At 43.2% G+C, this 26,904-nt stretch overlaps 1 protein-coding gene across 4 annotated transcripts; it reads right to left on the reverse strand.

Moving 5' to 3' along the window:
* On the reverse strand, positions 1 to 26,632 carry SLC17A5 (solute carrier family 17 member 5). Of its 4 annotated transcripts, none has more exons than XM_080998014.1 (11): positions 26,379 to 26,632; positions 18,183 to 18,376; positions 16,235 to 16,468; positions 14,530 to 14,617; positions 14,118 to 14,204; positions 12,411 to 12,529; positions 11,598 to 11,756; positions 8,288 to 8,420; positions 5,313 to 5,460; positions 3,505 to 3,595; positions 1 to 2,142 (listed from the first exon to the last, which is right to left on the reverse strand). In XM_080998014.1, the coding sequence occupies exons 1-11, from the start codon at positions 26,515 to 26,517 to the stop codon at positions 2,005 to 2,007; spliced, it is 1,530 nt and encodes a 509-aa protein (XP_080854140.1). In that variant the 5' UTR covers positions 26,518 to 26,632; the 3' UTR covers positions 1 to 2,004. The 4 variants fall into 4 exon arrangements, with proteins under 4 accessions (XP_080854140.1, XP_080854141.1, XP_080854142.1 ...); XM_080998015.1 differs by having other exon boundaries at positions 26,430 to 26,631; XM_080998016.1 differs by lacking the exon at positions 26,379 to 26,632 and adding an exon at positions 20,250 to 20,874.
* Between the last annotated feature and the right edge of the window lie 272 nt (positions 26,633 to 26,904).

The following is a 26,904-nucleotide window of genomic DNA, read 5'->3' on the forward strand; positions in this document are numbered from 1 at the left end:
CAAAATGCCCGCACTGTTTATTACACTGAAAGTTGCAAAATACAACACAGCTGACAAGACGTCATTATCACATTTCAATGCAAATTAAAATATATGTAAAGCTGGCTAACAAAAGTAACCTGTCATTTCTCAGAAATGAAGTCAGCTGGGCTCCACTGGAGCAGCGTGTGGGAGGTGTATCAGGTTTCCCTTTGGGTTGGTGGAAGGAACACCAAAGTGTGTCCCCCCTTTGGATTGCTTTACACCTGGAATGATCCAAAAAAGGACCATTTAGCCTGTTGTGTCCTAGTACTCTATATCGAGGCCAAAGCCTCAGCTGCCTAGCCCACCATGTCATTCCCATGCACAACTGCACATTCAGTGCTACGGAAGTTCACATTTCCATCGTACAAGGCAGAGCTCTTCAGAATTATGTCCCAGTGTGGATTCAATGGCACTTACGCTTAGTGTGTAGACATGAAACCTCAGCTCTACTTCTGGAGGCTGTCCTCTGACCAGGGTGTGGTGTGGCTTTCCAAACCACAGCAGTAGTGGAGAAACCCCAATGCTGCTCTTCAATAATTTTTGGGTTTTTTAAAAATAAAAAAATCAGCACGGGTACGGGAAGAATCCCAAAACCTATTCTAAAAAGTTTTTTCTTCTTCTTCTTCCTTGTATCTCTTAGGTGGTTCTGCGCATGGATATTCCCTCCATTTCCAGTTTGGTATGCTAGCTTCAAATATGAAGTTAGGGAGATATCTTCTGAAAAAGAAGGTGCAATGCAACGTGGGCCAACCCCTTACTAGTATTCTGGATCTCATTGTGGCAAAATAAGCTGACACAGGCCTTATCTGCAATGTGAACTGACAGACGTCAATGACTGGCCGAGGGCTGTAGGATTCTGAATCAGTTACATGGGCACACCCAATCCCTGAAGAGAGCCTATGCAGACACACTCTTAGTTTAACCTTCAGGTTTATTCATTCAGAAACCTAATAGTCAATTCAGCTGCAATCTTGCACTCACTTACCTGGGAATAAGTCCCACTGAAGCCCCAGGGGGACTTCCAAGTATATATGCACAGGATTGCATTGGTACATATTTTGCAACCAACTTTTAGTATGATCCTGCTGCCACTTGGTCTTATTCTGCCTGGATAATTGTGGTTTTTTGCTCAAAATGAGTATTAGGACAGTGAGAGGAAAAAAGGAGGGTAAAGAGAAACCGTTCCTTCAAATCAACATCATTGCTGAATTTCTCCATATAGTAAAAGACTTTGGGCTTATTTTTCTCCATGATGTAGCAGTGTTTGCGCTTCACAGGTCTGGTGAAACCACACAGCACAGGGAACATGGGAAGAGCCTGCTGGATTTGGCCTCCTTCCCATCTAGGCCCAGCATCCTGTTCTCATAGTGGCCAACCTGATGACTATGGGAAGTTCAAAAGCAAGGCCTGAGCAGAGAGGTAAGCCCTCCAAATGTTGTTGCACTCCAGCTCCCATCAGCCCCGGACAATGGTGGAGGAGGATGGGAGTTGTAGTCCAGCTACATCTGGAAAGCTAGAGGTTCTCCATTCCTGTCACAGTGGACACATGCTCACAAATACATACTTTAAGAGGGCACAAGGATTAATTCCCTGTTTTTAATTTCCATTACTTTTTGGATTAATCATACAAGATAAATAAATACAGCTAAAACCAGCAATAATTCTAACAACCCTTACCTAAAATTACCTTAACCAACAAAATCTCATCTTTTTCTGTGTTACACCCCCTCCAACTAATATTTAATTCAGGCACGTTTTTAAAAAGTTGATACACTGATTAGAATGTGTCACAGGTATCTGACACCAATCAATTGTGTAAGACTGGATCCCACATTCTTCTTACAGAATAAGCATATTGAAATGTGAAATATTTTCCAGCTGCAACAAGAAAGGGTCACAATAGACTTTGCAGACGTCATGTGAAAGGCATTCCAGGTCACATGATTGCAATGTGTGGCGGTGATTAACCCCAAGGTTCATTCAGTTCCTATGCAAGTGGTAGCCATTGAGTGCCCAGTCTTGAACTTCTCCGCTGCTGAATAATGCAAAGAAGATGGCTCCAAATAAGTTAATGGCAGCGGCGATATAGAAGACAGTCTGCCATTCTCCCACAGTATTCTGGCAAAGGGGCAGAAATAAGGAGATAAATCAGTGCATTACTGTAACAGAACCATGATCAGGAATAAACTGAATGGCAGGAAAAGGAGAATGTGTGGAGCAGATAATTTGTATTAAAAAGATGGCTGCATTCAGATGTTGCATTCCTGATCCTTTAAACCCATTGTTTGCCTAAGGTTGTGGAACCCATGGACTTGCAGATATTGCTGGACCTCAGCTAGCATGGCCAAAAGTCAGCGGTGATGGAAGCTGTAGCCCAACAACATATGGAGAACTTCAGGTTTCCCATCCCTGGTTTGGAGGATTGGGTTTGCAAGGCCTGCTCAAGCCACAGTTTATTGGTATAGATGTCATGGCCAACTATGGGTTGAGGAAACCAGAAGACTTCTGTTAAGGCTTGAAATAAAGAGAACACTTGAACTCTCTGCTCTTTCCTGGTCCACCTGAGCACTGTTTAGAGACTGGATCTATGTAGCCAATACAATTATTTATTCAAAACATGGCATATTTTGTTCAGCTCAGTATGACTTTTTGCTAAACGGGATTCAATTAGGGGTGTAACTCTTAATCTGTATAAACTACACTCAAGCGTTTAGTGAGAGTTCTAAACTGAAGTTTCCACCAGCAGTGGAATAAAGTGTATAAAGAACTTTGAGAAGTTGCTCAAAGTTTGCAACTCTTGCTATTAAATAACATTTCAGTATAACAACCTGTCTTGTGAATACATGAAAACTTGAGAACCTCAACTTATAGGAGGTCCATTGCCAGAGGAGATTTGAGCTGCACTCTAATACACACCCCAGTTTTAAAATCCTGAGGAATCAGTGTCAACCCAACACCAGTTTATCAGGCTCAAGGGTGCCTATCACTTAATAAGACTGATGGGGCTAAAAATGCAGCTGTTCTGTGCTAGGATGTTTTTCTTCAAGGGTCCCAGTTAAATTCACACAGTGGAACCATGAAGCTTTACTCCCCCCCCCCCCCACTTTTCCTTCTTTCCAGGTTGTCCTCATTTTGTTTTATATATGCTTGAAGAGGCTTAAAGAACTTGTTTTGCTGAATGGGAGGGTTACTATGGCACAGCTCACAAAGCAACGGACGAGAACATATGGGTTATTAAAATAAAAATTGATATTAGTACAGAGAGTCTCAGAAAAGAGATTAATTTTCTCTGCCGCATGACATATGGCTGCAGTTTTATATCAATAAACATGGTATGAGAGAGAAAGTATAAAACAATCTTCTTTGGTCTTGTTTAAAAATAACAAGAAAAAAACCCACAGCCAATAATGACACATGAGACAATCAAATCTTTAACCTTTAAAAGAAGAAAATGAGGGGGAAAGACCAATAATAACTTACACTATGAGTTAGGCCTTTAGCAACAAGTGGTCCCACCATTCCTGGGATAGTGCCAAATGAATTTGTAATTCCAAGGAGGATGCCAGCATATCTAAGAAAATAAGAAGAAAAAAATCAGCTGGTTCCTGATGCCACAGTGCCTTGAACTTCTTTCTGGTACTCAGGAACGATGGTAGGATTTTCATTCCCTTGCAATTCACACACACACACATATATTATATAAAACTAGACATGTATGGGGTGGGGAGATATTCTCAGCACAAGCTCAAATGTTTTGTCACTCCTAACATACTGAAACAAGACACCCCAGAAAGAATTTCGCACATGATTCATCCACTTGTCCAGAGTGGATTAGGAGACATGCACAAACTTCTCAATGAAGTATTTATGAGGGAAACAAAACCCAAGTGCTAAGTCACCCTCATACTTGGCTTTAGCACAGGGTTTATTCACAGTGGGCAGGCAAGTGGCCGCTCTCTAAGCCCTTGTGCGGATACACTTTGCGTAAGGGCAGTGCAATCTGAGAGGAACGGTAACTTTGCGACTTGCTCTCCTCTAATTTTATTTAAACACATACTGTATCTATTTTGCCTTTTGCTTCTTAAATTTCAAAAAGCAATTCACAAACTGGAAGCATTAAAAACAAACAAACAAAAAAATCTGCAAAACAACACAATTTTTAACAAACCACCATTCAGGCTGGAAAAGGTGTGAAGTTCAAAAAACTGGAAGGCAGAAAACCGGAGCTCACTCTAGCTGGCATGTTAGAAATGCCATGACAAAATGTGCCTCGTGCGCTTCCCTGTCTGGTAATGTGAGGGAAAGGCAAAATGATACTCTGAGAAAGGATGCCTGGGGCAAGGTCAAAGCTCCCTGGTGGAATACACACCCTGCAAGTTCCAAGTTCAGTTCAGGACATCCCCAGGTAGTGTTGGGGAAGACCCCCCAACTGAAACCCCAAAGAACCATTGCACAGCTTCAGTATATTAATTACATACTCGTTGAATAAAGAAGCTGGCATTTATATGACCTTTGCTAACTTGGAACTGCTTAAACATTAATGACTTTATGAAGATGAATGCCAAAAAGGAAAAGCCTCACAGGATAGATGACTATCTTATAAAGATCCATAAATCCCTTAGTGGTATAGCTCCCCCCCCCCAAAAAAAATATATCTAAGCATTGCAATGGCATTGATATCCACTTTGAAAATGATGTCTATAGTACATCTGTGTCCCACAGGAGCTATTCCCCATTACCTAAGTGTCAACCTATGCAGGTAGCTCTAACTATACCTTCAACAAGCAAATATCATGTGCTACAGAAACGCTGGTGGGTGGATGAGGGGAAGCAGGCAGATAATATCAACAGCAGATTACACGCTGCAACCCTCTGCATTTCTACGCAGAGGTCAGCCCCACTGAAGCCTTCTTCAGGCATTCTCTAGTCATTTTAATTAAACACACAAGTACAGGGAGGTGAGCATTTTAATTCTGCTCTCCCTTTCCATCCCCCCATTGCTATTCCAATTGCCACAAGAGACAGGCAATCTTCTGAAGCAGGGAACATGCTGCATACCTGGAGGCTCCCTGCACATTTTAGAAGCCTGGAAGATCAGGATTCTATAGGATTTACTCCCAGAGTTAAGAGTGCATTGGTAGGATTGCAACTTAAGGCTGCCACACAAAGGAGTTGAATTAACCCAAATAAGTGACTGAAGAAAAATGCAGACAAGTACTGTGGTTATTTAATTCACTGTTTCAGGGAATCTTGTTTGAAAAAACGCACACTCAGTCATGAATACTTACGATGGTGCAATATCGAGGTGGTTGATGCTGTATCCAGATGTAGAAAAACCCCCTAGTGTTGTGGATATGGTTACAAATGCAACAGCCATTTCATAATCGCAGCCTATGAATCCAGCTGCTACAAGGAATACCGCAGGTCCAATCATTCCTTAATAAAAACAAAGCAGAAACCTTACCTTCATGGGAACTCAAATTTTGTTTATTCTTTGTAAAACATTGCAGTGACTTTTCATTAAAAAATAATACTAGTGGTTCTCAGCTCTTGATCTATAAACAAAGCAACAGTCCTTTGCTGATCCCTGGGCAAGACTGCCTAAAGCAGGGGTCAGCAAACTTTTTCAGCAGTCTGGTCCACTGTCCCTCAGACCTTGTGGGGGGCCAGACTACATTTTTGGGGGGGAAATGAATGAATTCCTATGCCCCACAAATAACCCAGAGACGCATTTTAAATGCACATTCTACTCATGTAAAAACACGCTGATGCCCGGACTGTCCAAGGGCCGGATTGAGAAGGCGATTGGGCTGGATCTGGCCCCCGGGCCTTAGTTTGTCAACCATTGCTGTATCCTAACCACATCTAAAGAGCCTGTCGCACCAAGGCACAGGAAAGCAAACAGGTAAGAGATGCAGGAGCACCTGGAAACTCAGAAGCTGTAAGGGATAGATGAAAAAAGAGGTAGTGGCCCTGGTCGAGTGCAACGTTGAAGGCACACAATGGTGGAAGAACACACTTGTAAGGGTATAGGAGTTCCTACTGACACAAGAAGTGCCATTGATCAGTGACAAGAGCAAATGCTCTGCATGTGAATGTTTAGAGCCTGACATCTCCAGTTAGAAGGAATTCGGGAAGCAGAACTAGGATAACTCTTCTGGAGCAGACAACGCTGGGCTCGATGGACTAACATACAAGGCAGCTTCATGCATTCATAGGGATTAATACAAGATCGGTTCAAGACATGCAACATTGCTCTCAAGCATTTTGAACATGCTGAATTAATGTATTCAATCCCCGGGAAAGAGATCATTGCAGTGGCACTCAGAGCCTAGAATCTGTCCCGAGATCCACATTACTGCAAAATGTCCCAGAGTAACATTATGAAAGTATTTTGTCTGGCCTACTGTAATGCTACAAGATGGGTGGAAAGTAAGCAGCCTAAGTGAGAAATAAGCAACTATTTTTGCATGGAACTTTTAAAGCAGAATCTAGTTTCAACCTAGCTAAGAAATGTTTTAATCTCTGTGTCTTTTGTGCTGCTGTCTTATGGACTGACCATCATTACTTTTTGATAAAAAACTGAAAATAAAGAGAGGAAAGGCCCAGCAATTATTCTACATTGTGCTGCCACCTAGTGAACAAACTATATCACTACAGTGGTACCTCTAGATGCGAACGGGATCCGTTCCGGAGCCCCGTTCACATCACGAGCAGAACGCAACCTGCGTCTGTGCGGGTCGCGATTTGCTGCGTCTGCGCATGCACGTGACGTCATTCTGAGCGTCTGAACATGCATGAGCGGCGAAACCCAGAAGTAACTCATTCCATTACCTCTGGGTTGCCGCAGGATGCAACTTGAAAAGATTTAACCCGAAGTGACTTTAACCTGAGGTAAGACTGTATTCAATTTGGAGATGAATGCTTTTGCCTGAGCTATTTTATCCATGACAAAATTGAAGCTATTGGTACTTTAGATGTTCATTAAAACCAACAAACCTGTTGTAGTTGCTTATTTAATAACCCAACTGGGTAATAAAAACGTCACTAGGGAAATATCAAACACATCCCGTTCTGATCAAGACTTATCATTTTATAATACGATGAAATAGCGAAGGACATTTTTGCACAGGACAGGATGGAGAAAGAACAGAGCAGAAGAACAGTTGATTAAAATATCTGCATTTTAAATCATCATTTTTTGTGAAGTTACCTCAGCTTCAGTTTATATAATTGCCATTTCAGGTTGCTTCGAGAGCTTTTCAGAAGTTATTGGCACATGGAAAGGGTAAGTGAGAACATGGAGAGAACATGGAGGATGGATTGAGATGGCACAGCTCAGTAGTGGAACGCCTACTTCAAAAGCAACTCTCCCAGGTTCAGATCCCTGCCATCTGGGGGGGGGGGGGGGAGTGGCGCTGAGAAGCACATGGTAAGACACTGCCAATCAGTGTAGACAATACTGAGCTAGATGATGTAACAAGGGGCTGACTCAGTGCCGGTTGATTTCAGAGAAGAGACCAAGCCAGAATGGATGCTTAGCAGCTTCATTGCAAACAAGAAAAGCAGCATGACTCACTGCCTCATTTGGACACAGGGCCACCTATAGCGGGAACAGCAGTATAACAGTTAACTCTCCATTACACTCAGTTAAGGCTTCTTCCTATGAACCTACAACCAACCAGTAAGGGATAAGGAACAAGGGCCCTGTCCAAAGCTATTAACATCTGGTCCAATGCTGGTTTCATCTCTCAGCTGTTAGAAGCATTGCCCAAGTGTGTCCAGGCACCGGTTTTCTCCAAAAGCCCAAGGGCACACGAAGAGGATCTCATCAAAGTTATTCTTTGGCTTTCCTAGCCACAAAATCCTGGGAGCAGCAGCCAGAAAGGGCCTGACCCTTTCATAGCCACTATGCATACCCAGCCAGGGATGCTTACCATATACAGAGAGCAAAAGCAGCAAAAGTGAAGTGTTTATAAAGTCCTTGGTGGGCCACCATACAAGGCTGAGTTGAGGAGCTGCATTTGGTATTATGGAACACAAGTTGTGCAGGAATGCTCTTGTTACTACTGGGAATATAAGTATATATAAAATGCACCTGCCAGAAAAAATCCGGCAGGAGAATTGCAGCTTTCTTTACAACAGGTAAGAATTTAAAACTGAGGGAGGGGGCTTATTAAAGCAGGTAAGAACACTGTACAAGCTTGACAAAACCCCATTTAAACTACAAGCCAAATTGAAAACAAGCACATTCTTTCCTTACCTATCAGAGTAAATGTTTTGCGAACACATACGGTGGGCATGTTTTGCTTTTCCCGCAAATAATCAGCGAATTGACCAGATAGAATGATACAAATCCAGCAGCCAAAATAAGGCAGTGCAGATAAAAATCCATTCTGTACAGAAAAAGAAAACCAGATTTAGGATGGGATGGGAACACCTTTTTTGTGCATATATTTATTTATTTTCAAGATGAATACCTAAGTACAGAATAATAAAAATAATAAATGTCTTCAGCAGTACAAACAGGATTGGGGACAGCTATTTAAAGGCTGTTTTGTACTGTCTGAAACAGCTGTTTTGTTGTAGTGTTTAATGGATACTGTACTGTAAGATAACCAGTGAACATAATTGACAAGTCACACATTTTATGATAAAGGAAACTGACTTCCTTTCTAAGGATATGGCAAAGTGATAAATTCTTGCAAGCTACAGTGGAAACACATCCTGAGTTATGAGACACGAGTATCTGGTTTAACAACAGAAGCTTTCCACCTATTTTCAGAGAAACACCAGAGGTTAACAACCAAGTTAAAGGAGAAGACGTCTGCCTGGTTTGAGGCTGGAGTGGCAGCTAGAACTGCTTGTCAGTCCACCCATCTTGGCTTAGATTCTTTTTACAGTGAGCGGGAACTGCAACAGCCACGTTCAGGCAAGGTGGCTCATTGTGGAAAAAAGAATCCGAGAAACCCTTCAAGTAAGCAAAAGGATAGAGACAATGTTATGCCTCCAGATGTTTGTAGACTCCAACTCCCATCAGCCCCAGCTAGTGTGGCCAATGGTCCAGGATGATGGGAGCTGTCATCCAATATTTGGAGGGGAACCAAGTTGACTCTCTTTGTTATATATATCAAGACCGATTCTATTTCCACTGAGGTAAACTGCAAAGCACTGGTATCAGATGAATCTGATTTAAAAGGAGATGCTTAAAGGGCTGGTTCACACTACAGGGATTTCTCCATTTAATTATGCACCTTGCAGACAAAAGCTAGCGTGCTTTAGGCAGTTCATGAAGAGAAGAGTCAACAGCCAACTCTGTAACTGAAATTTCTGGAAATTTTTACCCAAAGGGTGTGATTACTGTTGAAGATCCACTGTAGGAATGCCCATGGCAATCAGAAGAACTGATGCTCCGCATAGCATCTGTGTCACTCACTCACTCACTCACTCACTCACTCAGGGGGCATGTTTATAAATCAGCAGACCCACCAAAGGGGATTCAGACTCTGACTTGGAGTGAAGCCCTCCCAGTCAGCAACTCTGCTCAAGGTTAAGGAACCTAGCTTGATGCTGCAACCAGCAGACTGGGCGACTTATCTGAAGGTTCTCCCAAGAACAGCAGCAGAATGTTCCAGGAGGAAAAGGAACAAGGAGCCAGAGAAACAGCTTCAATTCCTTCCTCCTGGGAAAAAGAACCCTCTGGTGCACATTCGTTTGTCACAGGTGTTCATTCTCAGAGAGCCTGTTAAATGTGCAGCCAGCAGAACAAAAAATTGCAATTGCTCTGAAGGAATTTACATAGCAACCTTTAGAATTGAAGCACAAGGTAAAGGAGTTGGATAGGCTGCTCTTCACAGCTGCTTCAACCTAATTTTAGCAAATGCTCTTGAATGAGCAGCACATTTTTAATTAAGCCGTTAACCTTAAAATGCAAAACAGGGAACTGTGATGGCACCGTAATGTGAGAGATAGAGGGAGAGAGAGAGACAGAAAAAAGGACAATTCTCTCTCCTCTCATAGTAAATTGATTTTTAAGTTGCACGTTCAAATTTCATTATGCTCACTAAAAAGTGGCTGGAGTTTTAAGAGCTGCACTTCCAGAAGTAATATTGCTGGTTAAATTATTTATGGACTGCAGGGGGTGGGGAAGTGTTGGATACCCAAAGCCTCCTCTTCTCTCACTAGAATGGATTTCCCAGGAAAAACACAAACATGTGGCCTTGTGTTCCTGTGACAGGTGACAAAGATGCCATTTGATATTCTTGTTCCTAAAATCTCTCAGCGCTGCCAGATACTCCACATACAGAGCTGACTTCAAGGCCACATACTGAATACCAGTGTGTGGTATAAGCCATGAACCAGCGATTTGGGATCGCATTCCCACTCAGCCAAGAGGCTAACAGAGAAAACCTATGCATGTCTACTCAGAAGCAAGTCACATTAGACTCCATGGGACTATTGTACCATATTTTTCGCCCTATAGGATGCACTTTTTCCCCTCCAAAAATGAAGGGGAAATGTGTGTGCGTCCTATGGGGCGAATGCAGGCTCCTTGGCTTCAGTGATAGCAATGCAAAGCCTGTGCTCCGGGGGCTTCGCGTTGCTTTCGCTGAAGCCAGTAGAGTCTGCTCTTTGAGGCTGGCGGTGGGGGAAAGCAGTGCTTCCCCCCAGCGGATTGGGGGGCAGCGGGAAGGTGCGCGACGCCTTCCCGCTACTCTCCGACCTGGTTTGGAGGCTGGCGGTGGGGGAAAGCAGCGCTTCCCCCCATCGCCAGCCCCAGAGGATCGGGGGGCAGTGGGAAGGTACGCGATGCCTTCCCGCTACTCTCCAACCCGGCTTTGAGGCTGGCGGTGGGGGAAAGCAGTGCCAGCCCCAGCGCCAGCCCCACAAGCTGGGTCGAAAAGCCTGCAGGAGCTGCGCAGCCTTTAAAGAGCGCACCGCTCTTGGGGGCTTTTCCCCAAGGAGGGAGAAGGGACTGACTGGCTGTTTCAGTCCCTTCTCCCTCCTGGTCAAAAAGCCCGCAGGAGTCGCGCGCGGCTCCTGTGGGCTTTTGTGGGAGGTGGGGGAATTCCGCCACCTCCCGCAAAAGCAGGAAGAAGGTCTTGGAGTAGCGCACAGGCTGTGTGCAGCCTGTACGCTGCTCCCAGAGCTGTGGGGTGTGTGTCATATTTTTTTCCTTGATTTCCCCCCTTGAAAACTAGGTGCGCCCTATGGGCCGGTGCGCCCTATAGGGCGAAAAATATGGTATTTTAATATTCTGTTGGAACTTCCCTGAGTGGCTGGGGAAACCTAGCCAGATGGGCGGGGTATAAATAATAAATTATTATTATTATTATAATTATTATAATTATAAATTATTACTTGCATGCGAGTAGACCTATGTAGGGTTGTGCTGTAATTGAATGACCCTGTGCAGCCCGTACCTCACAGTCAGGAGGCTATTTCTGTAGCTTCGCCCCACTGGGTGCTTAGGTTCTGACTGTCTTTGTAATTCCTACTGAAAGCCAAGTTTATGATCTAGCCTAGGTCACTTCAGGGTAAGTTTTGTAACTGGAGAACACAGGGTATCTTACCTCCTGTACATCAAACCTCAGAATTTCTTTCATGTAAGTAGGCAATAGGGTAAGGAGTGTGTAGAAAGTCCAGTTATAAGAAAAGTGTGCTACGACGATAGCCCAGAGTGGAAGCGACATCAGTATGGCTCCCCAAGGGATGGATTTCTGAGTAGAAAGCTAAAGAGAAGAAATTCAATTCATGTAGATGTTCTTTAAAAAAAAATTGAATCACACTTCTTAAAACTTCAACGAAGATTTTTTCTAAAGAGCTTGTTCCTGCCAGTCTGCACTCTTAAGCATAATGATAGATCCCTTAATCCCGATGCTTAAGGTTATCAGGAACAAGCTATGGGATTCATGTTCCTCCTTGAGTCCCTTACCTGCTGCATGCAGGTACACCCACACTTAACCACGGTTGGTGCACAGCATGGGTGAACTTCTGTTTAACATTAGGAAGACAAAACATTTGTCTGAGTGGTGAATTTTCAGGGATTCTGCTGCTGGGCATTCTTGTTCCCTTTCTCACCCAAATGTTCTTTTTAGCTGGCTTTTTCATCTGCTGGAACCACCTCTTTTATACAGTTCTGTTCCATCTGTTTTATGCATTTATAATTGCAACGGTTCTAATTATAATTGCATGTTTTATTGATGTATCCCGCCTTGGGACCTTACGGCAAAGGACGGATAATAAATCTTATAAAACAACAAAATGTTACTGAGCTTTAAAAGCATTTTTACAAGGACCTCTTTGTCCTTTAAATACGATAGTGGATGTATATTACCCCAGTACTTCAACAGAAATGAGCAAAGGCTTGACCAAAAAGTACACACCTGATCTGTAAGGGAGGAGAGGATGTATTCCTTTTCTGCATGAGAAATTCTCTTGTGTGTTTCTGGTGTATCGCTAACTATCAACATCCAGAAGATGAACCACAGCACACCTAGGGCACCTTAAAGTGAAAACAACAATGCTTATGTTCAAGGAAATGGCAGCCATGAGACTTTAAATTTGCAAGCACTGCTACAACCCACCAGGAGTGGCTGGCATCGGTGGTGCTGTGTTGCTCGGCTTCCCAATACCCCACATTACTGCCCCTTACCAGGAGGGAGAGGGGCAGGGGGCAAGACAGTGGGCAGCTCAGCACACTGTGGACACGGCGGTAGAGCCAATCTGACACTCCTTTACCCCCCTCTCTCCTCTCGGCAAGTTACAGTGATGTTTGGTGCTGAGAAACATGGGGGAACAGGGCTGCCCCACCCACAGTGCCTTGCCAGCTGCTATTGCAGAGCATCTGAAGATCACCATGAAATGTCTCTCAAGCCAGAGCTACCTGTGGATCCCACAGGTATGTAGTAACCAGCCAACCCCACCCTCAAAGGTAAATGAAAGAGATCGTTCCAACATAGCAAATGTGTGTGGGCATATCCAGAGGATCACTTAAATGTGAAGCCATGTGTACCAATTGCCGTTGTCTGCTAGGTAAAGGTAAAGGGACCCCTGACCATTAGGTCCAGTCATGGCTGACTCTGGCGTTGCGGTGCTCATCTCGCTTTACTGTCCGAGGGAGCCGGCGTACAGCTTCCGGGTCATGTGGCCAGCATGACTAAGCCACTTCTGGCGAACCAGAGCAGCACACAGAAATGCCATTTACCTTCCCACTGGAGTGGTACCTATTTATCTACTTGCACTTTGATGTGCTTTCGAACTGCTAGGTTGGCAGGAGCAGGGACTGAGCAACGGGGATTCGAACCGCCGACCTTCTGATCGGCAAGTCCTAGGCTCTGTGGTTTAACCCACAGCGCCACCCGCGCTAAGGATACATCAAATGCATAAAAACTTCTAGATTTGTCAGCTTCCTGTAGCTAAACAAGGCATAGATGAGGTGGCCGTGGGTGTGATACGAAACAAAATTAATCAGAGATGTTTCGCACAATGGGACTATTTAAGCGAGAGAATTGGGTTGCTGAAAACGAACAAACTCTCCCATAGACAGAAATTCTCTTAGTGGGCAGTCTGTAGATCACATTTCTTGACACACATGCATATATAAGCTTAACAGAAAAATGTCATCAGATTATGACATTCCCCAGGGTGTGACAGACAAAATAGCTGGGGAAGTATTTTAGGCATTTATTTACAATGATCAGGCACAAAGTGTTCTAGAAATACACACGAAAAGCTTTACAATGACACAGGACTAAAAAACAATCTTCCAGCTGTATTTTTTTTTTTTAAAAAAAAACATTGTCCTTAGGATTTGGGGTATCTTAATTGTACCTATGCCAAATTGGAGTACCACTGGATTCTCCTGAACCACATTTAAAAGTTATATATAATTATTAAAAAGATGGAGAGAGAGAAAAGAGAGAAAAGAGAGTAACCTAATTCACACCTTAAGACTGGCGATTAGTTGTATGAGGAGGGGAGGTTGAGAAAGTTTGCTCATTGCTATTTTGTTTTGTATATTTTAAAATTAATAATTAAAAAAAAATACAATCTTTACTCAACTGAACGACATTTACAGTGAAAACACTTACCAAATATGTAGAACACATAAATCCAATTCATATAAAAACAGATCAAGCCAGACAATGGAAGAGACACAACAGTTCCTAGCTGCGCACCTAGAAATTAAAGTTTTATTTTAAAATAATAATCACTTTATTATTTTTACCCCGCCCAGCCACCCTGTCTGTCCAAGTACATAGACTTCTCAAGGATTGAAAATGCTAGGCTTTGAATACACCTAGGTTAGGGATAAACACTGTTTTGTGGCAAGGCATGCACATCAATGAACCATGCTTAATGGGTAGCTGCAGGAGTATGGGGGTGGGAGCAGAAATGGAATGCATAATCCTGTGGCCTGTTCCCAACCGTTATACCACAGTTAAAAGAGATTAGTGCTGCATCTTCATTGGCTAGACTTGAGCATTTTTTAAAGCATCTCACCTGCATATGAAATACTAAGAAGTTTACTGCGTTCCAGTGGAGGAGCCCAACAGGACCACATGGCATGCATGGCAGGAAAGGTGACACCCTGGAAAACACATTTGTTTATAGTACATCATATCTTTCAAGAGTAAAATGATTTGGCCAAGATTCACTTCAATAAAACATCTCCAATGTAGCCTGGAGAAAGTACCAGTTGCCTTAGTACGAAGCTATTTTCTGAACAAAACGCACATAGCTCCTGGGCAATTAAGCAGAACTAATTCCTTGCCTGCCTCAATTCTTCAGCTGAATATGCTTTGTGGACATAACAATTATGCTGAACTTTTGGTTTCTGCATAGAAACAGCAGCACAAATATTTTGAAGTGGTGGTTTTCCCTCAGTTTGGATTATTAAATGCCAACATGCAAAGGAGGCCGGACAGCATGGCAGGGAAGAGACCTCATTCTGCAGACAGACCAGGTTAAGAAACAACAACCAGACTCCCCTAAATTAAACCAGAAATCTAATCAAAACTATGTGAACTTTGAATAAAAATGTTCATGAACAATTAAGTTTCAAAGAGGTCACAAGCATATTAAAGCATCATATTAAACCCAGGGAGCTAAGGGAAGGGCTGGATTTATGTTGCAATTCTGCAAGAGCACAGAATGTGGCAATGGGTGGAGAATTCAGCTTCCTGAAAATATTCTTTTCCGCATTTCCTCCCTTTTAAATGAAGCTGTCCTATGAAGTTCTTTGCCTCTCACAATGATGGGGCAGAAATAAAAACAACAAAAATTGCAGAGTAAATTATGTATAGTCAGAGAAATTAGGGAAAACTGCTCAACTTGCATAATTTATACAGTTGCAGGATTCAGGTTTTTGGTGCAAAATTTGGAATGCCCAAAGATTTTATTTTTTAACCCAGCTTATACACAACTGTTTAAGGAAGCATGCAGCAGACATTTTACATAACAAATTTCAGTTAAGTGCCAGGTCCACCCATCCTGGCATAACTTCCTACTTCCTTCCCGTCTATTCAAGCTCTGCAAATGCCATTTGATCAGTTCCACAGCCACAGAGGAACGACATACCTTTCATATCAGCTCCTCCCGTAGCCCTTAATATACCATTTCCCATTAATGTGGTGCTCTATGATCTTAACAATATGCTCGTCCTCACAATGAAGTCATAAAAGACATGTTCATTGTAAGGTGGGTGTAAGGAAAACTGGGAAGGAGAAAAGGAACCCTCAACTCTCAGATTCATGCCCATCTGTCTATCTGCTGGGGGAAAATATAAGAGCACGCAAGAAGCCAGTGGAACTATAACTGAAACGGCAGCAATGGAAAACCCAAGTGAGAAAAGTGCTATTAAGAACATGAGCAGAGCCCAGCTAGATCAGACGAAGGTCCCATCTAGTCCAGCACCCTATTTGCAAAGTCCCCAACCAGATCCCTGTGGAGCTGTTGATCCCAACTTGGTGCCTTCCAGGTGTTTTGGACTCCATTCACATCTGGGCATTGCCCGGCTAGAGCTAGGATTGACTGGAGTTGGAGACCTGAAGCATCTGGAAGATGCCAAGCTGGAAAAGGCTGACCTAATGTAATTTATCAACATTACAGGGGATTGTTAATGTACTTACAAAGTAATTGTTTTGAAACTCTTAACAACAATAATAATAACAACAACAATTAAAGGGGGCGGAGAAGGAGAGATTACCTCACCCAGGCCTTCCAAAGCTCTGACAGCTATGAGGTACCCGACTCCCAAATCTGCTGCCAAAGGTGTGAACAAGGTGAAAATGGCAGTGCCCAGGATGCCAAACCCCAACAGCTTCTTTCCGCCAAACTGGCGGGCAAGATATCCACCAGGAACCTGTGTAATGATGTAGCCATAGAAGAAGGAACCAAGGATCCAGCCTTGAGTATTTGCATCCCATGGATACTTTTTCCCCTGAAAGTGAGGGAGAGAAAAAGACATGAAGGTCTGGTTTCCACCCCGTCACTTGCATCACAGGAAGATACAACAAAGGACGGCATGCTCCCCATCCAGCAACACTGCACACATATCGGTGACATACATTGCTAACTGCGGAGTGGCTTACAAACTGTATTTTCCACATGCCCGTCATGGACATAGGGAACTACGTGCTCATTTTTCATGGAACGCATGGAAAGAACTCCCTATGTACATCCAAAAAGTGACCACATTATTGGTTGTTTTTTTTTAGATGAATGACATTAAAATATACATAGCTGGTTAATATCCTGCTAATTGTTTTCATTCTGTCAACTAGGCGCCTAAAGCAAGCAAAGCCCAGTCGCAGTGTCATAAAAATAATCACATATCAACTGATTTCAAAGCCTTCTCCTCTTCTTTTCGTTAGTTAATGTATGAACTACCACACTTGACAGACTTACAAACTTTAAACAACTATAGGCTGTACAATAAGTTTTTTTAAAAAAAAACACCACCCAAATTTACCTCATTTACATTATAGTGGTGCAGTCCAGGTTGGCCTGTACTGTGTGCAACACTGGAAGCCGCCTTATGACAAGTCAAACCATTGGTCTATCTAGGTCATTATAGTCTACACTGACTGACAGCAGTTCTCTAGGGTTGTCAGGGCATTATCCTAGGTTCCAGGGAGTTATCTTTTTATTTTCAGAACAGTAGCATCCATCACATCACACAGGAAGGGAGTGATTCTGCAGTGTACATGTGATTCTGGAGGCAGAATGGATGCAGCAAAAATCTATAAAGGGATTTGATGAGGACTGAATGTTACTTGCCTTAAACAAACACACCCCTACAAGAATTACTGTAAGGTAGGGTAGCCGTATTTTGAAAAGTGAAATTCTGGACACAAAAGTTGAGCCTTGCGGGGGGGGGGGGAGATGTTTTTAAGCTATTTTCAAGAAAATTCGCCAAAACCTACACTTCTGACAAGGGTTGCCACATGTCCGGATTTTCCTGGACATTATAGCGATTTCCGCCCAGACGGACACCGATTCCAGTGGCCAAATCCCAGCAATTTCCGGGAAATTCTGGATGTATAGCAACCCTATGTAAGGAGTCAGAGCTCAGACTGATTGATGCAGATAATATAGTGGCATCATGTGAGCAGAATCTCTGTGATAGGAAGAACTTCAAAGGCTATTTGAAGGCACAGATCATGCAAAAGAATGCTGAGAGATAAGATAGATCATAACTGCTTTTAAAGATCCCTTGGATAATTTCACAAGGGGGTGCTGATTTAATATTCTGCACAATCCTTTGCATGTTTATTCAGAATGTAGGAGTATGATTTCAATGGGTCTTACTAAATCAGGCTTAGTCCAAGGTAAGGCTGAAATCCTATACCTACCTAACTGGGAGTAAAACCTATTAAAAATCACCTGGATTTACTTCTGAGTAAATGCCTCAGATTACACTGCAAGAGTATTTAGGTTGTGCCCACTGTTAGTCATACTCTTTGAAATTAGTAGAGTGGGCTCATTGTGGACACCGTCCATTTGGTTTACTCTAAGTAGAACTTAGTTGGATACAACCCTTTATTCACCCCCACCAATACTGGCATTCTGCCGGTTCTTGAAGAGATAATAATTTAAAACACATACCCTTTAAGACAGTTCGCATTCTCAAAAGTAGATCTGGTAAAACTTACCGTAGTGTTACGAGGAACAACTGGGGTAGAAGAATGTTCTTTGCACACATTTGAAGTATTTTTGGTCAAGCTTGCATTTGATTCTACCATGTCCACCAGGGCAACACTTAAATTGACACGAAGTGCATATAAGAGAAAGAATCCCAAGAAGGCCCAGATCGCTAAGCTGAGGCGAGCAGAGCAGCATATTGGCGCTAAAAGAAAAAGTGATGCACATTAAAAAGCGTTAATGTAAAAATAAATCCCCACAACTCTGGGTAGCAACCTATCTTTAACTGAAACAAAGGCAGAAGGCCCAGCAGCCTTGGCTTTGCCCCCAGACTCATTCTCACATAAGCCAAAATGCAGGCAATGGACTAATTGGGGGACACACCACCAAAACCATCCAGCGTGGACTGAGAATATTCAGTAGCCACAAAATGTTGAGTTGTCAGGTCACATCCACACTATACATTTATGTTGTTTTATGCCACTGTAACAGTTATGGTTTGGCCCAAAGAATGCTGGGAACTCTAATTTGTTAAAGGTGCTGGGAATTGTTACGAGACTCCTATCCCCTCTCACAGAACTACAATTCTCAAGAGTTCACTGAGAAGCAGGATTGATCCATTGACTCCACGGTGTGGATGTGCTCTCCTGAAACTGTAGCCCAGGGATGGGGAAACATTTTGGCCTGGGTGGACGGCAGCTTGGTCAGTGCATTTCTCCCAGGTAAGTGTTGGTGAAGCAGCACCAAGCCAGGATCAAACACTCCGCTCACCAGTTGATGGGCCAATCTGCTCTATGCAGGGGTCTGCTTCACCAGTGTGTTCTCTGCAGGGGATGTGCTGATGAAGCAGCCCCCAGCAGAATTGAACATCATCCATCAGGAGATGTTACCCACTGACATCTGGTAGGGAAATAGCCTTGTGGACCAAGGCTGGCCTGCACGTCACGAGGGTCTCCACCCATTTTAGAATTTAACTCCCATCAACCCCCCAAAACTGGAGGGCACAAATTTGGTAAAGGCTGATTTACAATAATCATTGCTTATCTATTAATTCACAAGCAGGAGAGTATATGTTTATGTATTGTTCAATTATTTCAGTTAGAATAAACATGAACTTTAACCGTTTGCTAAAGGGATGTAATCATTCATAAGATCACAGGGTTGATTTATTTATGTAGCCTTTACCAAGAAACTCTAAGCTATTGGACACATCTGGTATGACAAAATGTGCCTGAGAAACAGAAGACGATATCCCTCTAAGTCATACTCAGAGTAGACCCACTGAAATCAATGACCTTAAATTACTAAAGTTATGGCTCTACTCTGAGTATGACTTAGTGGCACATTACCCACAATAGTTTCTTAGCTCTGCTAAGGAATGTCAAATGACCGACCCCAAAAGCTTGCAGGTATGGCCTGAAGGCGTTTCATAAGAAATTATGCCATATTTTTGGATAAATTGTGGTGAGCAAACCATATATGGAGGACTGACTACTAGTGCCCCATTCTCAGCTGTTGTTAGATTCCAACTCCCATTAGTCCCAGACAACATGGCTAACAACATCTAAAGGGCCACAGTTTCCATATCCCTAGTACAAAGGAATAAAAATAGTGGGGTAAGACGCTCAAGCAAATGACAAGAGGAGAAGTGCGCTCAATACATGCTCACTCATGGATGCAACATACATACAAACACATAAAGCAAAGTGTGCATTCTGGCAGCTACTCAAGAGTGCTTACTCCCCCAAATCCAACCCTAAAGGGGAAACAAAACTCACACCCCAATATTATGTCCACATGTCTTAACATATACTTTTCAATCATGAAATGCAAATAAACCACAACATGTTCACCAAAATCTCACTTTAAATGTACAAAAAATATTACTCATATTTGCTTCACTGCATGATTATTATACTATGGAAAATATTATGTGATTCTCTCTCTCTCTCTCTCTCTCTCTCTCTCTCTCTCTCCCACACACACACACACACACACACACACAAACATCCTTTAAAAAAAATATAACACGCCACAACACAACTTCAGGTCCACAAGGCACAATATTAAATTCTTACCATTAACATCCCCGGGAGCTACTTCTTTCACAACCAACCTTGTTTTCGAAGACATTTCCCTCTAATTTCCTAGTTACTGTTGTGCTGGATCATCGAAATGCTCCCATGATCTGAACGGAAAGCTCCTTCAACATTTTTAGTTTGAGGAAGTTGCCCTGAATACTTATTACTGCAAATGAGGCACAGTAGACGTGGCATGGCAAGTTTATTATCTTGCTGTTCTAGTACCCAACATTAAACAGCAAAGGAGCCTTCACTGGTGTTAGTAACATCCTTATTCTTCTGCCTTTCTGCAAGACCACCTTAAGCTATTGCTGCTTCCGCAAACCACTTCTGGCTTTCCTCCAGATCCACCTCTGATGGTAGATGTGGAATATCCTGTTCTGCAGCTCTGCTTCCCTCAGCAACCCGCCTTTTGCCATTCACGTCACATCACACTGCTTTCAGTCAGTAGCCTCTCTCTAACTGCCATGTAAACGCTAAATGCCAAACTCTGTATTTCAGTCATTGCCATTCGATTTCTTACTTAACGATACACACAGTATTTTTGAATTGAATGTTTAGCATCAAATTTATTTATTTACCTTTCTCAGCTGTTAGTGCAGGTTTATTACTTAGGAGACACCACTTTCAACCAACTTTTACTTGTTCCATGTCCCCCAAGCAAATGAAAACAGGGCTGTACAAAGTCTCTACAAGATGCAGAGTAGCGGATATGACTAGGAAATCCCTTGCTGCTGAGAAAACCACCTTGGTTTTGGGAGGGAGTGGGAATAGGTGTGCTGCTTTAATCTCTCACCATTAAAAAAACCCAAGTCTGGATGTACACTGTGACAAGTACCGGTATTTGGGTCTTCAACATGATCTCTGACCTCTGACAACTTCCGACCAAACATGGGGAAGTAAAACTAACAATGCTGTGCTGGGCAGGGAGCAACACACAACCCCAAATTTTAACATGATCAGCCATTGCCAGAAAGGACAGGACTGTAATCTTGCTTTTAATTGTCTTTTTTAACCCATGATTTATGGAAGGATAAACGAACACCACTGTGACTGAGCTACATTTGGTGGGATTACAGATCCTTACAATAATGGTTTTTAATTATTTATTTATAAGGATAGCTTCCTTATCACTTTGCTACATTTTTTCTTCTGTGCTGTTTCCTTGTCTAATAACAGACCGTCCTGTTTAGGTTTTTTTTTTAAAGGATATTTTATGTAATTGTACAAAACTTATGCCACAAGTGCACGCAATTGCAAAAGGAAACCAATTTTAAGATTTCCAATGTGAACATTTAGTGGCAAATAGAAATGGACAAAGGCAGCTGACTGAAAGGGATTAAGAGCTATCTTGTTTGATTGGATCAAAGTCCAGCATTCTGTTTCCATCCAGATGTCTCTGGGAGCGCATAAATAAGGCAGGAAGCCAGGTTAGGAACTACATTGCAACCTGATCAATAAATCATACAAGTTTTAGTTAAATGATCAATCAACTCAATTTTGCAGAATTTCTGAAGCAACATTGTTTGCTTGGTTTTTTTTAAAAAAAAGAATGCACATGTGTTTCCTAGCAGGCATCAACTTGTAAGAAGCATCCAGCCCTCTTGTGTGAGAAAAGGAATAATACCTCTTTCAACAAGATTTTATATGCATTTGTACTGAAAAGAATATATATTTAAATTTTGCTGCCCAATTAAATTTCAGTTTATTAAACATTTTGAAAAGATAAATAAATTAAACAAAGCAGCCTTAGATATGGCCATTCTCTTGCATCTAGTAACTGGATGTATACTGTCTCTCAAGATGTTAGTTCACGTACCTGCATGTACTGTTTTCTAAGTTTTATCGTTAGGAACATGTCCTTCTCTTCAATCAATGTAAATAGATCTATACAAACAGCACTTACGCTCAGGTTCCAGATGATTTTTCAGGATAAATACTGCTAGTCAGAAATGAATAAATACCAAGAGGAAGTTTAATCTATGGGACAGAGCTTTCGGCTTGGTTCCAGGGACAATCCTGGCTCCTCAAAGAATGGACTGGGTGACTTTAGGTTAGTCATGAGCTCAGTTGGACCAGCAGGAGAGACACAACGGCAGTACAGTGGTACCTCAGGTTACATACGCTTCAGGTTACATACGCTTCAGGTGACAGACTCCGCTAACCCAGAAATAGTGCTTCAGGTTAAGAACTTTGCTTCAGGATGAGAACAGAAATTGTGCTCTGGCGGCGTGGCAGCAGTGGGAGGCCCCATTAGCTAAAGTGGTGCTTCAGGTTCTTAACAATTTCAGGTTAAGAACAGACCTCCGGAACGAATTAAGTACTTAACTTGAGGTACCACTGTATTTGCATGTCATGGTAGTTTGTTCCTGGCTTAGTGGTTTGAGCAAAAGAAACCAAGGTCCCCAGTTTGTATGCAACGCTAAACCAAGGTTTGTGCTTTGTTCCTGCCATGGGCTGGTAGGAAGGAACCAAGCAGACACAGTTTGCTAAATACACCACTGGAGGAGGTGGGAATGAGCTCCACTAATTATATTTTTTAGGCAAAATGCAAAAGAGTTTATAGAAGACAGAACATTTATTACAATCTGATGTTTTATTATTTAATTATTTTTGTAAACTATTTTGATGCTTTACTTCAATCAAGAATAATGTAAATTTTGTGAAATAAATAAATAAATGTTTAAGCTGCTTCTTTTCCAAGTCCACACTGAGGGGCTGTCCCAATAAACTTGTGAAGCAGGTTTGGCTGAGTGACAGCAAGTAGCCAAAGACCACCTAGGGAGCTTCAGGGAGGAGCAGAAATTTTAAGGCAAATCTCCCTACTCTAAGCACAACAAGGTTTACCTTGCCTGGGCCGGTTCACTCCAGCGAAGGTCCCTCTGTGGGCCAGATCGCGTGGGCACCCGCGATTTCTGGTGTCTGTGCAGATGCGATTTTCAGCACTTGCATCTGTGCAGATGTGATTTTCGACATCTGCGCATGCGCAGTCGCAATTTTCGGTGCTGCGAAAGCAAGTCCCCATGCTGTGTTGTGCCGGTTTAGCGCAGCATGTGGAGACTCACCAAGTGGGCGGCTCGGGGGCCAGTTAAACGACTCCTGTGAGCCGCTTGTGGCCCAAGGGCCTTAAGTTGCTGACCCCTGCTCTGGATTAACACACTGGCCCTGTAGCGAAATGCAACCATGTAGATAAGGACTTGCCCAATACTTTGCAGCTGCATAGCTTATGGTCTCTCTTCCTCACCCCCCTTGGAAGTGCCTGTTAAAATGTTTATACAAATTTTTTGCAAAGTGTTCACCTCCCCCTTTTCTCTGGATCAGAAACCAGTCCTAGCTTTTCAGGGGTTGATTACATCATTGAAAAAGTCCCCCCCCCCCAATTCATTAAGAGAGCTTAGGATGGACTTTTAGTGCCCAGGGTAACAACACAATCTGATACACGTCTACTCAGAAGTAAGTTCTATTGAGTTCACTGGGACACTGAGTTCTGAGTAGATATGTACAGGACTATGCTCAGTCTTGCAGCATTCTTCCTCTTCACTTACCAAATATTTGCTCATATTCCTTGAGACACCACTTTGTCACCTCAACTATTGCACTGTCTTGTAATTGGGTCACAGTATTCAACCTAGCATGGTAGCACTTTAGTTTCTTCTGCTGATAATGAATAACTTGCATCAATTAAATAAAATATGACAGATCAGACCAAGTATTTGCATGGTTTACATGGCTGCATTTCCCACCTACTCACAGTAAATTGTGTATTTTGGCATTTTGGGGTTACAGAATTTTGGCTTTCCAATTTGCAGTAAATTAAGTGCTCTGCAAATAGTCAAACACTTCTGTTTTCCTTATTTACTATGGTTAAACCTGGAAATGATGCACATAGTGATATAAACATACACACTGGAGTTTAAAGTGTATCTTAGGCTCATGCAAGGTGCTTGTGTTAGCCTTGATTTTTTTAATTTTTTTCCTTTTAATTCCTTATTACAATTGACAGTTGAAACTCCCCTCAGTTTTGTCATACAGCATAAGAGGTAAACAATCCTCCATAGCAACTAGTCCCTAAGGTAAAGGGACCCCTGACCGCGCCACCCACATCCCAAACTAGTCCCTACACAACACTTACCTAACTGATATGCCAAGACATTTTGTTTTCTAGCCAAACCATTCTATTTCTAGCGATCTCTAGCATGCTCTGATAAGAGCAACAACTTAGTAAAACAAAACAAGACTTACTTCCTTTTGTCTTGCAAGCTCTACTGTCAATCAGCACAAAATTCCTGCATTGATAGCATGTAAACTATCTAATCAGGGACCACACCAGTATTTACAAACCAACAATGCTGAAAGACATGACACGCAACAATTGCACATGTGTGGATGGTGCTCAATCCATTTATTTATTAAAAATATTTTTTCACCACCATTCAGTGGAGCATTGCTGCACGGTTTAAGCATAAGGAAGCAACAACCAAACACATGTGTAGGATCATGACATGCTTGTGTGTGACCATCCTGTTCATCAGCACCTACAGAAAAGTTTCTCACGTGTGCAGGCACGTGTCTTCTATAAGGGAAATTTTTAACATGCAAGTGCTTGTATTTAAAACATGTTTCTTAAGAATGAAGACCCACTGACTTCAACTGCACTACTTCCTAGGCAGTGTACTTTAAATACATGCCCCAGACAGCAGTTATGTGCTTAACCGAGGGAAATTATTACAGCATCGTAACAGATTTAATGGAGCATAAATTTTGTAGATTAGATCCCATTTAGGGGAGGGTCAATAGCTATGCTTGCAGAAGGACTTGAGTTCAATCTCTGGCATCTCCAGCTTAAAAACTCAAGTAGCAGATAAGAGAAGACCTACAACCTTGGAGACAATACTGGGCAAAATGATATAATGCAGCTTCTTATGTTCGCATCAGATGCATTAAACATTATCCTTATTTGGTACACACACAAAGGAGTAAAGGGCAAATTGTAAACGGTGGACTCAACAGTTCACGACAACTACAGAGGTACCTCAGGTTACATACACTTCAGGTTACAGACTCCGCTAACCCAGAAATAATACCTCGGCTTAAGAACTTTGCTTCAGGATAAGAACAGAAATCGCACGGCAGTGGCGCGGCAGCAGCAGGAGGCCCCATTAGCTAAAGTGGTGCTTCAGGTTAAGAACAGTTTCAGGTTAAGAACGGAGCTTCAGGGAGGAGCAGTATGTAACCAAATTAAGTACGTAACCAGAGGTACCACTGTAATGTATACATGATAAGCCTGCCCAATCATTCACAACAATCAGTCTCCAAGTTCAAGATCTCTGCTCTGGGCTACTATCTGTAGTTGTTGTTGTTGTTGTTTTTAAAAAAGTTGTTAAACAACTTGATGTTTCATTATGTTTTTATATTTTGTGGAAGCTGCCAGTGGCGTAGCGTGGGTTGTCAGCACCCGGGGCAAGGCAAGTAATTTGCGCCCCCTAACCCGTGGATTTGCACCCCCTAACCCTAACCCCCAGAAGTTGCGCCCGGTGCGGCTGGCCCCCCCCTGCACCCCCCACGCTACGCCACTGGAAGCTGCCCACAGTGACTAGGGCAACTCAGTCAAATGTATGTATTATTACTACTACTACTGTATGGTTGTAAATTGCCTTAACACTTCATAGACTCTTGAACCCACACTTTGAGGTTTCTCCCTCGACATCTGTAGCTGGCAAGTGAAGGCAACTGTTCACCCAAATGCAACGTAGCCCACGAAAGTATAATAAACCCGTTAGCTTTCACGGTGCCACAAGACCTCTCCCCGCGTTTGCTGTCGCCGACCACCCCTCTGAAGCTGGTCGCCGTGATAGTCGGTGATACTCATGGCGACAGACGGCAGTCCGGGGAAGTCAGCACCGAAATGGAACTTCCTTCCGAATAAAGGGGGATAATGCTGCGTTTGCTAGCTACTGGCAAACCTGCACAGGACCGGGACTGTTAAGACACCTCTCCACAGGATACTGGAACTGGTGGAGGCACCCCCACAGAAATGTCTCTCTCCCGCCAACCCGCCTACACCCCACACCTCCTCAAAGCGAGGGGGACTGGCTGCTGGAGACAAAAAGAGGGCGGGAGGCTCACGACTGAGGTGTGCGCTGGGGGGCAAGCGGTCCCTCCAGCCGCTGCTCTCACCCGCCTTGCCGGTGGGCTGGGCTTCTCGCAGCAGGAGCGGGGTACGGTCCTCTTCTTCCTCCGCCTCTTCGGGTTCCGGGGTCTGCATGCTCCCCTTCAGGGCAAAAGCAAACGCGAAACCAGGGCTCCCTAGACGAACCCAGCCCGGCTGTCGGCGGCTCCCCACCAAAGTCAGCTGCCAGAAAAGCCAAGGCAAGCAGCAGGCACGTGACTTCAAGCCGGGCGGAAGTGCCGCCGCTGCTATGATTCGGAGGCTCGGCGCCTATGGAACGGGTTTGTTTTCCTTCCCCCGCCCTCCTCCTCGGCCATCTTTGCTGCGGGCAAAAGCCTTTCTGCTGATTGGTTGCCTTGGGAAAAGGCGGCGGCTGAGGATGCCGCTGCCTAAGGCAACCAATGGAAGGAAGCCCCTCCGGCGTCGGCCAAATCGCCGCTGGATTCCTCCCGGCGTTGACTCGTGATGTGCAGGCGGAAGATC

The sequence above is a fragment of the Podarcis pityusensis genome, assembly GCF_964106645.2.
Source record: "Podarcis pityusensis genome assembly, chromosome: 3".
NCBI lineage: Eukaryota > Metazoa > Chordata > Lepidosauria > Squamata > Lacertidae > Podarcis > Podarcis pityusensis.